Consider the following 15,262-nt stretch of genomic DNA (forward strand, 5'->3'; position numbering starts at 1 on the left):
AAAAAAAAAAGCCGCATGCAAATAAGTATGTTTTTGATGGCACCACATATTGCCTCTATATTTCAGACTGTTCTAACAGCTCATTCTAATCTAGCCACTAATTGTTCCTGCTTTACCAAGCATTTACTGATGGAAATGGTCCTACCACATTTAGCAAAGAACTCAAATCTGCATTATGGAGTCAGCATCATTGTATTTCTAGTTTCATGCATGGTGGGTCCTTTATAGAGCTATATTTAATGCACTTCTAATTAAAAAGGGGGGAAAGTATCCAAAGCTTTCTCACTGTTATTTCATCTTCTGTTTTTCCGTGTGCAGCTCACCATGTTAAAACCGGCACTTGCGAAGTGGTGGCACTCCACAGATGCTGTAACAAGAACAAGATAGAAGAACGGTCACAAACAGTCAAGTGCTCCTGCTTCCCTGGGCAGGTGGCGGGTACCACGCGAGCTGCTCCATCTTGTGTGGATGGTGAGGCTTCTTCCGCTGCTCTTGTGATGGTGTGACTGGGGATCGCACAGAACTGGAATTTCACTGTGATTCTCAATTCTGGGGTTCATCCCGAGGGACCACCTCATCAGTCATGTGGTTGGCACAAGATCATTTGAAGAACATTCTGAAATTTAAAATCCATTGCAAGAAGGTCTAAGGACTTAGGCAGTCTTGTAGCAAAAGGCACTATAATAGGTTCCAAGAAGTCCATGTACTTCTTACTTTGATACCATGAAATACTGATCTGCCAGTGGAGGGCCAGTGTGTATATAAATTAATTGGCAAAGGCAATATAAAAATAGGTGATTAAATAGTTTGGGGTCCTTAAACCCATGGATGGTTCTTAAGAATGAAAAAATAAACATACATATGAATGAATGCTTAGTTGTGGATAGAAGTCACATGAAATATTTTTATAGAGATTCGTCAAAATGTTAATTTCTTTCTTGGAGGATTCACCTAATAGGATATAAATATTTATGTGGATCTGTATGATTGATGTGATCATAAATAATATTTTGTTAAGTGCTCATATATTTTCATGGTACATTCTTTGCAATGATTATTACTTCCCATAGTTAAAAAAAAAAAAGATCAATTTGAATGCCTTCCTGATTTTAGTCTACTTGGGGGAGATATTACATTGATTCTAAAATATTGATTCTAAACTGGTCATGGACTCAATTTCTTATGTTTATGTAAATAGGCACATGAATACATCCACATAATTTGTTTCTAATATGCTAATTTCCATTAAACCTATGTGTTTGTATGAAAAACCCTTCAAAAATGTGCCTATCATTAACAATACTGTATTATACACTGAACATGAGATCTAGCCTCTTAAAGTTTTAAGTATTCTTATCACAATAAAATTTTAAAAAATTAAAAATATTTTTAGTCAGAAAATCTAGAAAAATGTATTCCCCTTGGACCAAAAACAACAAAAAAAGCATGCACACCCAGGGAATTAACAAGCCCAAATAGAAAATCTTGAATTGCTTTTTTTTTTATCTCCTATAGCTTCCATAGTGGAACAGAAATGGTGGTGCCATATGCAACCGTGTCTTGAGGGAGAGGAATGTAAGGTTCTTCCAGATCGGAAAGGATGGAGCTGTTCCTCTGGGAATAAAGTGAAAACAACTAGGGTAAGTGGACAGTCAGTCTGTGAAAATAAAAGATCGCCGAATTCATAGAGTATGGAGCATGTGCAGTGACCTCTTTAAGTGGTTGTAGGATTGAGAGGGTACAGTTTTCCATAGTACATTTTTCCCTCATTTTCTCCCTAATTCATTTTTTCATAGCACAGTTTTGTTTCACTCAGAGTAACGTCTGTAGATTGCCAACAACTGTTGTGTTACCTGATAATGAAATACTGTTTATTCCTTGATGAGATACTCGCAGTGATGTGAACTGCCTCCAACCCCTGCTGGAGGGTGCATGTTAAATGCTGGGGAGGTGGCCCTAATCCCTCATTCTTCTGATGGATAGTAATCTGAATAAATCCTGAAAAGAAAGAGAATTTATTTATGACTCAATAAACATTTCCTAGTTAATATTCTCTCATTTTTATGAAAGTAATTCTTTTGACCTCCCTAATTTCTGGATCAATAAATAGTTTTCTAATGGTTAAGTTTGGAATCATTGTAATGAGTTACCTAGTGGAGTTTTCAAATCTCAGGGTTTTCAAATGCTCTTCAGATGGTGATGTATTTCACCTTGCAGTGACTGATTTCTGGGGAGAAGTGAAAAATACTTTTATTCTTTGATTTTCTAATTACCTCCAATGGATATTCTAGACTGGCAAAATTTAAATTCTTTGTGTAATCAGCAGATGAAAGTTCTGTCTTATTTTGCTTTTTTCTCCGAAGGGAAAGCTGACTATTGTTTAGAATTGGATAACTGGGGACTAGAAGATAATAATATTTTATAAAAAGTAACATAAAACTAGAGACTAGTTAACTTAGGGTATTGTTTAACAATAGCAGTTTCTTTCTTTTTTTTTTTTTTTAATCTTGTCTGGACATATTCAAGAGGATTAATTTAAAATCCCATGAGATATAATGTTGAGTAATATCTTTAGTGTATTTTCTGTGTATTCAGACATACACAGAAGTAACCAAGTTTATAATAAAAAAATAACTTTATATTTTGTCAAATGATTCATGATTCTAACTTGTCAGTTAAATGCTGACAGTCCTTTCTAAAATCCATGGAGGGCATGATCAGTTAATGAGAATAATTGTATTATTCAGTTAGCACATGGTATAATCCATATTGATTTGTTAATCATTCTAGCAATATAAAACTTCATTATAAGCTACTTATAGCTTGAAAATTCTGTCCCCACCCCCCAAATTATTAACCCTTCGTATAAAATAGCACTGTGTGAAGATTTGACTATGAAACAATTTTTTTAAAGTAGTGATTCATCTAAATTCTATGGTTTTCTTTCCTTTTTATGTCTAAGTAATATTCCATTCTATATATATACCACAGCTTCTTATTTATCTGTTCCTCTATTTATGGACATTTAGGTTGCTTCCATATCTTGATTTTTTTAAATAGTGCTGCAAGGAACACAGGTGCATGTATCTGTTTGAATTAAGGTTTTCTCTGGGTATATGCCAAGGAGTAGGATTGCTAAATCATATGGTAGCTCTAGTTTTAGTTTTTTAAGGAATTTCTGTGCTGTTCTCCATAGTGGCTGTATTTTTTACATTCCTACCAGCAATGTAAGATGATTCCCTTTTCTCCACATCTTCTCCAGCATTTATTGTTTGTAGATTTTTTTGATGATGGCTGTTCTAAGCTCAACATTCAGAAAACTAAGATCATGGCATCTGGTCCCATCACTTCATGGGAAATAGATGGAGAAACAGTGGAAACAGTGTCAGACTTTATTTTTGGGGGCTCCAAAATCACTGCAGATGATGACTGCAGCCATGAAATTAAAAGACACTTACTCCTTGGAAGGAAAGTTATGACCAACCTAGACGGCATATTAAAAAGCAGAGACATTACTTTGCCAACAAAGGTCCATCTAGTCAAGGGTATGGTTTTTCCAATGGTCATGTATGGATGTGAGAGTTGGACTGTGAAGAAAGCTGAGTACGAAGAATTGATGCTTTTGAACTGTGGTGTTGTAGAAGACTCTTGAGAGTCCCTTGGACTGCAAGGAGATCTAACCAGTCCATCCTAAAGGAGATCAGTCCTGAGTGTTCATTGGAAGGACTGATGCTGAAGCTGAAACTCCAATACTTTGGCCACCTCATGCGAAGAGTTGACTCATTTGAAAAGACCCTTATGCTGGGAGGGATTGGGGGCAGGAGGAGAAGGGGACGACAGAGGATGAGATGGCTGGATGGCATCACTGACTTGATGGACATGGGTTTGGGTGGACTCTGGGAGTGGGTGATGGACAGGGACGCCTGGTGTGCTGTGATTCATGGGGTTGCAAAGAGTTGGACACGACTGAGTGACTGAACTGAACTGAACTGATTCTGACTGGTATGATGTGATATCTCATTGTAGTTTTGATTTGTGTTTCTCTAATAATTAGTGATTTTGAGCATATTTTCGTGTGCTTGTTGGCCATCTCTATGTCTTCTTTGGAAAAATATCTGTTTAGGTCTCCAGTCCATTTTTGATTGGGTTGATTTTTTGATACTGAACTACACATGCTGTTTGTATATTTTGGAGATTAATCCTTTTTCAGGTGTTCCATTTGCAAATATTTTCTCTCATCCTGAGGGTTGTCTTTTCGTTGTGTCTATGGTTTCCGTTTGCTGTGTAAAAGTTTTTAAGTTTAAATAGGCAGAGTTTTGAATGGACCTGGAGGTTGCCAAACAGAGTAAAGTAAGTCAGAAAGAGAAAAACAAATATTGTACATTAACACATACGTGGAAAGTTTTTAAAAATGGTATAGATTATCTTCTTTGCAAAGCAGAAATAGAGACACATATGTAGAAAACACATAGATACCAAGGAGAATTTGTGGGGGGTGGAGGTAGAATGAATTGGGAGATTGTTCAGTTCAGTTCAGTTCAGTCGCTCAGTTGTGTCTGACTCTTTGCAACCCCGTGAACCGCAGCATGCCAGACCTCTCTGTCCATCACCAACTCCCGGAGTCCACCCAAACCCATGTCCATTGGTGATGCCATCCAACCATCTCATCCTATGTCGTCCCCTTCTGCTCCTGCCCCCAATCCCTCCCAGCATCAAGGTCTTTTCCAATGAGTCAACTCTTTGCATGAGGTGGCCAAAGTATTGGAGTTTCAGCTTCAGCATCAGTCCTTCCAGTAAACACCCAGGACTGATCTCCTTTAGGACGGACTGGTTGGATCTCCCTGCAGTCCAAGAGACTCTCAAGAGTCTTCTCTACCACCACAGTTCAAAAGCATCAATTCTTCAGTGCTCAGCTTCTTTATAGTCCAATTCTCACATCCATACATAACTACGAGAAAAACCATAGCCTTGACTAGAAGGACCTTTGCTGGCAAAGTAATGTCTCTGCTTTTTAATATGCTGTCTTGGTTGGTCATAACTTTCTTTCCAAGGAGTAAGCGTCTTTTGATTTCATGGCTGCAGTCACTATCTGCAGTGATTTTGGAGCCCAGAAAAATAAAGTCAGCCATTGTTTTCCCTGTTTTCCCATCTATTTCCCATGAAGTGATGGGACCGGATGCCATGATCTTAGTTTTCTGAATGTTGAGCTTTAAGCCAACTTTTTCACTCTCCTCTTTCACTTTCAACAAGAGGCTCTTTAGTTCTTCTTCATTTTCTGCCATAAGGGTGGTGTCATCTGCATCTGAGGTTATTGATATTTCTCCCGGCAATCTTGTTTCCAACTTGTGGTTCCTCCAGCCCAGCATTTCTCATGATGTACTCTGCATATAAGTTAAACGAGCAGGGTGACAATATACAGCCTTGACGTACGCCTTTTCCTGTTTGGAACCAGTCTGTTGTTCCATGTCCAGTTCTAACTGGTGCTTCCTGACCTGCATACAGGTTTCTCAAGAAGCAGGTCAGGTGGTCTGGTATTCCTATCTCTTTCAGAATTTTCTACAGTTTATTGTGATCCACACAGTCAAAGGCTTTGGCACAGTCAATTAAGCAGAAGCAGATGTTTTTCTGGAACTCTCTTGCTTTTTCAATGATCCAACAGATGTTGAGATTGACATATATATGTGTGTGTGTGTGTGTGTGTGTGTGTGTGTGTATATACTATGTATAAAACAGATAATTAATGAGAGCCTACTGTATATATAGCACAGGGAACTATTTTCATGCTCTTTGGTGACCTAAATGGGAAAGAATCCTGACAATGAGGGATGTATATGTATCTATGGCTGATTCACTTCACTGTACAGTAGGAATGACCCAGCATGTAAAGCAACTATGCTCCCATAAAAAAGTTCTATGTTTTTATTAAATGAATGGATAATGATGAAGCTAACATTTATTAGATACTTAAAATATATGCCATATACTGAAAACATGCTTCATGTGAATTAGCTCATTTAATCCTCTTAATAGCCTGGTAAAGAAGGTAATATTATCTCCTTTTTACAGCTGAGTAAACCAAAGCTTTAAAATGTTAAGTGACTTCTCAAGGTCATATAGCTAATTAATGAGAAGTTAGGGTTCAAACTATACATTTTTTATTACAGAACCTAACCTCTGAACCCATAGTTTTTACTAGATCATTTATCTTACATAACTGTGTTTAAAATTTACTATAATTCTGTTCAAGCAGACCTTTAAAAATATTTTTAGCTTTTCAGATCATTGAAATGAAAAGGTCGGGACCCTGTAATCCAAATTCTTGTAATTAATTGTTTTAGAAGTGTTGCTTTACTCCCTGTTTGGCCATATTCTCAATAGTTCAAAGTTAAAATTGAGTCTCTGCTTCACAAATTCTTCCTAGTGTAATTAAACAAGATGGATAAAAGACTGAGAGCTTGTGAGTAGGGAAGACCACATCTAGATCCTCTGGTTTATTTTAGTTATAAGTTTATATGCCACTTACAGCAGATTGCCCTTTTTATTTTTCCTTCATCTCTTTTGCCCTAGAGAACAGCTGTAAAACCTCCTGGAAGACACTGTCAAAAGGTTTCATGAAACAGTGAGTGTTGGTATTAAATTATGTTTTAAAAATTCCTTCCAAGTCTGAGAATCTTTGATTCTCATTTAAAAAGGAAAAATCATTATATATAAGAGAAGATAAGACACTTGAGAGAAGGAGCTTCTTGAGTATACAATCAAAGTAAATTATTTTTATTTTTTGCTTCACAAGTAAAAAGATTGCTGGTGAAAATGAAGCTACTTAGATGTTTTCACCTAAAGGAGCATCATGGCATTTCAAATGACTGGGCAAAATGATGTTAAATTATGAATGTGAGCTTGGCTTACACAACAACATGGGTGAATTTCCCTGAAGCCCCAAAGAAGAGAAATTCCCAAAGTCATCATGTTGTTACTGTTTTTCCATCTCTGTTGAAATTGTCCAAAAGGTATAGGAGATAAGAAAGATTCTTGAAACAGTTCTGGCACATTACTTTCTTTACCCATAGTGAAAGTGCTAGAGGGTAGAGAGAGGTAGGGTCTGCCATACATAAGTAACAGCAATATTGTTGAGAAGAAATCTGATCACTATTCTAACCACTGGTATTACTGCCCACTTGAATAGGTAGCCTTGACTTTGGGGAGCCAACAAGCCCTTGAGGCCCTGATTTGGCAGGGCCTAGCCACGAATGGAAATGTCTAGAAGTTAAGCAGGAATAGGTTATAAAATAACTGAAGAGCTGTTCTCAGCCAAAAACCATTTGGGTTTCTTATGCAGAATATGTTGATCTTGTGGGATTACACTGCAAGCAAAATGGCTCACGAAATGATTAAAATTTGCAATAACGTACACCCTCCCTTATAATTGCCCATATCCAATCTGGAGTGCTCTGGTAAATTTAATGTTAGAAGGAAAGCAGTCAGCCAAAAACATCAATGAGGCTTGCTTGGCCTCAGCAGAGATGCATGATACTTTCCAGAATTGACTACAGATCAGGGGCTGGGTGAATTCCTCATTTAAGACTAATTTGGAACTTACATTGTACTTCCCATAAATGCTAATTATATCCTCCTTCTGTCTTTGTACTAGATTCAGGAAGCTTATTGTTATAACCCATTTTCTATTTGTCCTAACAAGGGGAAAAGGCATAGCATAGACAGGCCTTGTTGGAGCATCAATATTTTGCATACATGCTCTTCAAAACCTCAAACATTTAATCTGCAGAGAAAGGAGGATGCAACATTTGTTTCCCAAGCCCTACTTCTCACCTTAAAGGTAAAATTTAATGACTGCATACAACATCTGTAAGCCTCTACTGTATTACTTTAAAGAACTCCTAAGTTAAAAAGAAAAAAAGTCTAATTACATTACAATATTGGAGTGGTTTTTGCCATACATTGACATGAATCAACCATGGTTTTACATGTATTCCCCATCCCGATCCCCCCTCCCACCTCCCTCTCCACCCGATCCCTCTGGGTCTAGTGCACCAGCCCCGAGCACTTGTCTCATAAATTAGCCTCCAACTAATAAAAATAAATGGAAAAATAAATAAATAAAAATAAAAACTGCAAAAAAAAAAGAAAAAAGGCATGAAAGGCTTTTGATTTCGAACTCACTTTCAAAGATAAGTAATAAAGAACTTTTCAAAGAGTCATTAATAAAAGAATAGTCTTTCCACTGTGAAAGAGCACATAATTATATGCTAATTATATAATAGAAAAGTAGCAGAGGGGAAAGGTGCTATAGAGCTTATAAGAGTTGAGAAAAAAAATCTTTGATAACATTGTTGGAATCCTCAGAAAAAAATAGACTGTGGTTCATTTCTTTTAATGTTTGGATATTCTTTCTCTGTGGAGTATCTCCTAAAAGAAGTCACATTCTAATTTTAGGATTTACAGCCCTTTAGCAATGGTACAGATTCCAAACATCAGTGGTCACACAGCTCTGAGGTCTGTTTCTTACCTAAAGAAAAGTGAACTTAGCTTGATATTATACAAGAGTTTTATATTTTCATTAAAGATATTATCTTTATGAATCATGAATCCTCATATGCCTAACAAGACATTTTCTGAGTAATTTTTAACTAATGGAATTCTTTCATCTTTACTCATTTACTTAAAATGCCTTAAACAGATAAGAACTCTGTAATTTTTTAACATCCCTTCAAACATAATGGATGTTAAGGGCATAAAATATGATTTTACTTTGTTGTATAATTCAATGAGAATCAACAAATATTAAAATTTCCTGTACCTAAATATTCTATAGTAAAAATGTTCGTATTATAATCAAAGCAACAAAATCAAATATGAAAATATTTACTTGGCTCTTAAAGTATGCTGAGTACTCTGCTAAGTACATTGAAGGTATTATCTTATTTAATTTCCCCAACTACAATAGTCACTAACTAGAGCACAAAGATATAAATATATATAGCATGTTTCCTGCCCACCAGGACTATGCCCTTGAGTAGGGGAATAAGTAGTATACAATTGCATTATTCTTTTGCTATCCATATGCAGATCACTAACAATAAACGTTGGAATCTACTGGTAAACATAAGTCAAGAATAACATTGTTATAATAATAGGGCTAGCATAAGCCTGTAGTTCAGATTCCTCATCTGCAAAAAGATGAGATATTGATCTAGATTCAAGTTCTTCTAACCACCTTTTATTCTTTGATTCCTTGTGCGAAGGACATTTCTAACTTCTTTTACAGCTAAATTTATATGACACTAATAACTGACTGATATCAGAAGATAAATAAGTATTAGGTTTTTCATCCTTTCTCTCTAAGGGAGAAAAGAAATAGCATCTTAGGATGCTTGGCTGATTAAAGCCTCAAGTCACATCTTTCCAGATGCTGCCTGATTTTATACCAAGACTTGATGACTGAGTTGGTGGGTCTGAATGGTGTTGAGGGGAGCAACTCCAGGTCCAAGGCAAGGCAAGAACACAATAAGAGAAGAAAGGTTCATTTTCTCACCTTCAGTTCTGTTCAGTTCAGTCACTCAGTTGTGACTCCATGAATTGCAGCATGCCAGACCTCCCTGTCCATCACCAACTCCCAGAGTTTACTCAAATTCATATCCATCAAGTCCGTGATGCCATCCAGCCATCTCATCCTCTGTCATCCCCTTCTCCTCCTACCCCCAATCCCTCCCAGCATCAAGGTCTTTTCCAATGAGTCAGCTGTCCGCATCAGGTGGCCAAAGTATTGAAGTTTCAGCTTCAGCATCAGTCCTTCCAGTGAACACCCAGGACTGATCTCCTTTAGGATGGACTGGTTGGATCTCCTTGCTGTCCAAGGGACTCTCAAGAGTCTTCTCCAACACCACAGTTCAAAAGCATCAATTTTTCGGCGTTCAGCTTTCTTCACAGTCCAACTCTCACATCCATACATAACTACGAGAAAAACCATATCTCTGACTAGATGGACCTTTGTTGGCAAAGTAATGTCTCTGCTTTTTAATATGCTATCTAGGTTGGTCATAACTTTCCTTCCAAGGAGTAAGCGTCTTTTAATTTCATGGCTGCAATCACCATCTGCAGTGATTTTGGAGACCCAAAAAATAAAGTCTGACACTGTTTCCACTGTTTCCCCATCTATTTCCCGTAAGTGATGGGACCAGATACCACGATCTTAGTTTTCTGAATGTTGAGCTTTAAACCAACTTTTCCACTCTCCTCTTTCACTTTCATTAAGAGGCTCTTTAATTCCTCTTCACTTTCTGCCATAAGGGTGGTGTCATCTGCATCTGAGTTTATTGATATTTCTTCTGGCAATCTTGATTCCAATTTGTGCTTCCTCCAGCTCAGCGTTTCTCATGATGTACTCTGCATATAAGTTTAATAAGCAGGGTGACAATAAACAGCCTTGAGGTACTCCTTTTCCTATTTAGAACCAGTCTGTTGTTCCATGTCCGGTTCTAACTGTTGCTTCTTGACCTGCATACAGGTTTCTCAAGAGGCAGGTCAGGTGGTCTGGTATTCCCATCTCTTTCAGAATTTTCCAGTTTAGTGTGAGGCACACAGTCAAAGGCTTTGGCATAGTCAATAAAGCAGAAATAGATAAGGTGGTGCAATTTGTGTGAATTTTTTAAGCATAAGCTCCATCCTTGACTTGTGAATTTAACATAGACTTAGGGTTGTATGGTCTTTTTTTGATCAGCCCTTTCTAACAGACACATTCCTCATTCTTTTGTCTTTAACTCACCTCTGACCAGGCCCTGAATTGCATTCTTGTCCTTGTCCTTCCATGACAGATCATGATGACTTTTAGGGCTGTAGTTTTCAATTATTTTGATGGGACCTAAGTAGGAAATACATCTTACATTATCCAGGATATATACAACACCCACCCCAACATACACACACTCATATACCCCACACTAAAATAAAAATTCTGATTTTTGTGTTTTATTCCTTCCTTCCTTTCTTCCTGCTTCTTTCCTTCATTCTTCCCTCTCTTCATCAACCCCATAAATTGATTTTATAACCCAACAATATGTTTCAACATGCAAGTTGAAAATCATGACTTTAGAAATGGTATTTGACTGCTTCTTGTGTTGGCTGCATGGAAATGATAGCCACTGCTGACTTGCAAAGATACAAGCTATTGAATAGACAGTTTTCAAGTCAATTCACATTTTATATTCTAAATATTTTTAGTCAATATTTTGGGGTAAAGATTTCACAAGATCTTGTAAAATATAGTTTTCATGGGAAAGAATGTATATACTGTATCTGTTTTCAATCTGTCTTTTATTGTCAGGTATTATTCTAGGTTCTAGTGCATGTTGGCTCAGATGGTAAAGAATCTGCCTGCAATGCAGGAGACTGGGGTTCAATTCCTGGGTCGGGAAGATCCACTAGAGAAGGGAATGGCTACCCACTGCAGTATTCTTGTCTGGAAAATTCCATACTCAGAGGATTCTGGCAGGCAACAGTCCAGGGGTTTACAAAGAATCAGACATGACTGAGCAACTAACACTGTGACTTTTCTTTTTTCATAGCACTGCACAGGGGAAGACAGACTGGATCCCTGGCCTCATGGGGCCTAGATTCTTATCGGGTGTGTTGGTTTTTTATGGTTGCCTTAGCAAACTTAGTGATGTGAAACAACATCCATTACTAATCTGTAGGTCCCACTTCCATGCCTGGCTATTTCTCTGCTGTGTTTTACAAGGTTCAAACCAGTGGATGCTTCATCTTTTCCCAACAGGGCTGTGTGCTTTTTTTTTTTTTTTTTCTGGAGGCTCTAAGGGAAAATCTGCTTCCAAGCCCATTCAGGTCATTGGCAGTTTGGTTCCTTGTAGATGTAGGAATGAGGTTTCTATCCCCCTGCAGCTGACATCTGGAAGCCTCTCTCACCTTCATCAAAACGCCTGCTTTCTCTATCACATTGCCTCCTTCATCATCAAACCAGCCAGGGCGCATTGTGTCTTTCTCACACTTTGAATCTCTCTGATGTCCCTATCCCCCTATTTCTCCTCTGTCTGACTCTTTGGCTTTTAAAAACTCAAGTGATTATATTAGTCCCACCCGGATAGTCCAGGATGATCACCCTATTTTAAGGTTAGCTGATTAACAACTTTAATTACCTAGCAAAGTCCCTTCACAGAAGTACTAAGATTAGTGTTTCTTTGAATACCTAGGGGACAGGAATCTTGGGGGTATATCTTTAGAATTCTTCCTACCAGACATGGAGAGACAAAAATAAAGATAAATGAGTAAAGTATATATTAGATGGTGGTAGATGGCATGGGGAAAAGTAAAGCGGGGAGCAGAAATGGAGAGTGCTGAGCCAAGGGAGCTTGCATACTGCAGTCTCAGGAGATGTGAAGAAAAGCCTCGTGACTATCTAGAGGCCGTGCCTTTCAGGTAAAGGGGATTAAAAAGCACGAAAAACCTGCCATGGAAGCTCCCCCGGGAATATCATATTCACGAGACAGCTGTGATGTTAGTGTGCCTGAGGGGAGTGAGCAAGGGCGAGTGGTCACATTTTGATTAGAAAAGTAATACGAGGCATGTCAGTATTGACTTTAATTTTTGTCTTGAGCAAATAGAATGAGGAATTTGACATTAGGTGAGTTGGGGAGAACTGTGGGGAGAACAGGCTTTATGTTTTACATGAATATCCACTAAATCTAGGTTGTTTAGTAGAAATTTAAATATGGCATAACTTCTTAAATTTGATATTTATTAAGAAGAGTAGGTAAAAATTTGTTTTATCATGGTGAGAAAAATGGAGACATTGAGTGAAATTCATACTAGAGAAGATTTAAAATCTCAAATGACACAGACATTTGAAAAAAGCATTTAAGCAAGTCTGTAGTTACTGTAATATTAAGTTTTAAAAAGAGATGTGGAGAGATGTTTTTTCCTCAATTAGATTTGAGTCTAAGGGTAGGGGAATACCAAGCTAAGTGTCCAAGAAGTACCACTGCTAAAAGTGACATTTTAAATCTAGTATTTTAAATTTAAGAGCTGCTTACTTAATTAATAATAATTTAATAGAGCCAAGAGTGTCTCTTTTGTTATTTATTTAGAGAGTTATTGGAAATTATTGCAAAGACCTTAAACAAATAAATCATCAGGAAATATATTCTAAAAACAAAAAACACTTGACCTATATTTTTACAATTAAAATGAGAAATGGACAATATATGAGTGTTTTGAAGTTCCTGTAAGATTTAAATGCTTCTACAGTACTTGGGCCAGGTATTTTTTGTAGGTGTTACTCTGAATATTGTGTTTATAATCTTATAATTAATTGTGAACGTTTGCACATTGTAATGGGAATCTCGTTCAGGCATCATAAAATTTCATTAGCACTATGAGGTTTATATCTTTAGGCTACTGCCTAAACAGTATTCCTGTCTGTTATGTGAGGGCTAAAACTATGTCAGAGATTGATTTTTAATATCAGGGAGCTTGCTGTTTGTTCAAAGTTAAGTATTCCTCGGGGACTTCCCTGGTGGCTCAGTGGTAAAGAATCAACCTGCAATGCAGGAAACGTGAGTTTGATCCCTGAGTCGGGAAGATTCCCTGGAGAAGGATAGGGCAACTCACTCCACTATTCTTGCCTGGGGAATTCCATGGACAGAGGGGCCTGGCAGGCTACAGTCCACGGTGTCACAAAGAGTTGGATATGACTGAGCATAATCAAAGAAAAACAGTGCCTCATAGGACTTGGGAGAAGAGAATAGGAAGCTCAAGCATCTCTAGCTAGTGGGGGTTCTATGCCTTTTTCTTTTCTGTGGTGTATAACAACCCCTCTATTAAAAATATTTTTCCTGAATGCATTCTCCCATGGGTCTTTCCCACTACTCCCCACACATTTTCTATGATATTTAAATGCCTGAATCAATGATTTCAGATCCATTTTTATTTTCTTTGCAGAGTATGATAAAATTTCCCTCAAGTTCAGAATTCCAAATGCTTTGTGCAGAGACAGCTATAGTCTAACTCTCTCTCGGATGAGAGTGAATCCCATCTCCCGCCTGGCAGTCTACCTCTAAATAATGGCCAGTTCACTGTGAGGTGTACAAAAGCAGGGTTGAGCTTAACTCTGTAATGGTTAAACCTCATCTGTGGTACCCATAAAATTCTGGACACCAACTTTCAGTGGGCGAGAAAAAAAGAAGTTTATGTAAAGGATTTTGTAGATATTTCCCTCAAAGAATAGAAGCACTAAGAGTAATAGATTTTAAATTTTTTGAAGATATAACATGCAAAAGAAAAACATTAGACTTGTTCTGTGTGACTACAAAGAATATAATCAGGGACAAGGAATAAATCTCTTGGTGTCAGCTCAAGATGATGTTGAATGGGCTGCCTTGAGAAATGGTAAATTCCTCATTTCTGGAAGTCATCAATTTGTGGCTTAAAAGGATAAGCAGAAGTTCAGAGTTAACTAGTGCATTTTATTGCAACAAACACAGAACAGCTTATGCAAAGCCATGGAGGCATAGATGATCATGTCTTACTCCTGGAATTAAAATCAGCTCATGGGGTAATTTCATATGTGTGATGGAACCCCTGAGAAGGGAATCACAATGGCCTTTTAGCTGCCATGCTAAAAGAACTGGGTGTTATCCTCTAAGCAACGGTGAACCACTGAAGAACCTTAAATAGGAAAGGAGAAGGGTCTGATTCACACTTTACACATCTATTTGGCTACAGTGGTGAACTGTAGGGAACTGAGGTAAGGATAACAGTCTTAAACTAAGGGGGGAAAAAAGTGATATACTGAGGGTGTCCAGGAGTAGCAAAGGAAAATCAACAAAGCTTGGTAACTAACTGAATATAAGAGGCTACTGAGAGAAAATTCTCTTACTATATTTCTGGCTTAACCTGTTTGGTAATATTAATTGATAAAGACACAATGAAGTGGAGATACTGAGTGGATAGTTTACTATATAGCCCTAGAAATCAAGATAGAATTCTAAGAATAAGCTTCCTTGAAGAGAAGTGTTAAGTCAGTTGTGTCCAACTCTTTGGCGACCCCATGGACTGCAGCCCACCAGGCTCTCCTGTCCATGGAACACTCAGGGCAAGAATACTGGAGTGGGTGGCCATTCCCTTCATGGGATCTTCCCTACCCAGGGATCAAACCTGGGTCCCCCTCATTGCAGGCTGATTCTATGCTGTCTGAGCTACCAGGGAAGTCCAATCATCTCTAGATGGTATTGAA

At 37.7% G+C, this 15,262-nt stretch overlaps 1 protein-coding gene across 1 annotated transcript in view; it reads left to right on the forward strand.

Moving 5' to 3' along the window:
- Positions 1-15,262, forward strand: part of TAFA2 (TAFA chemokine like family member 2) — a 522,785-nt gene that overhangs the window by 480,233 nt on the left and 27,290 nt on the right. The window contains exons 3-4 of the mRNA XM_065932190.1: positions 319-471; positions 1,516-1,640. Of these exons, the coding sequence (XP_065788262.1) occupies positions 319-471; positions 1,516-1,640 (278 nt within the window). The remainder of the gene's footprint in view (positions 1-318; positions 472-1,515; positions 1,641-15,262) is intronic.

The sequence above is a fragment of the Muntiacus reevesi genome, chromosome 4 (assembly GCF_963930625.1).
Source record: "Muntiacus reevesi chromosome 4, mMunRee1.1, whole genome shotgun sequence".
In the NCBI taxonomy this organism is placed as follows: domain Eukaryota; kingdom Metazoa; phylum Chordata; class Mammalia; order Artiodactyla; family Cervidae; genus Muntiacus; species Muntiacus reevesi.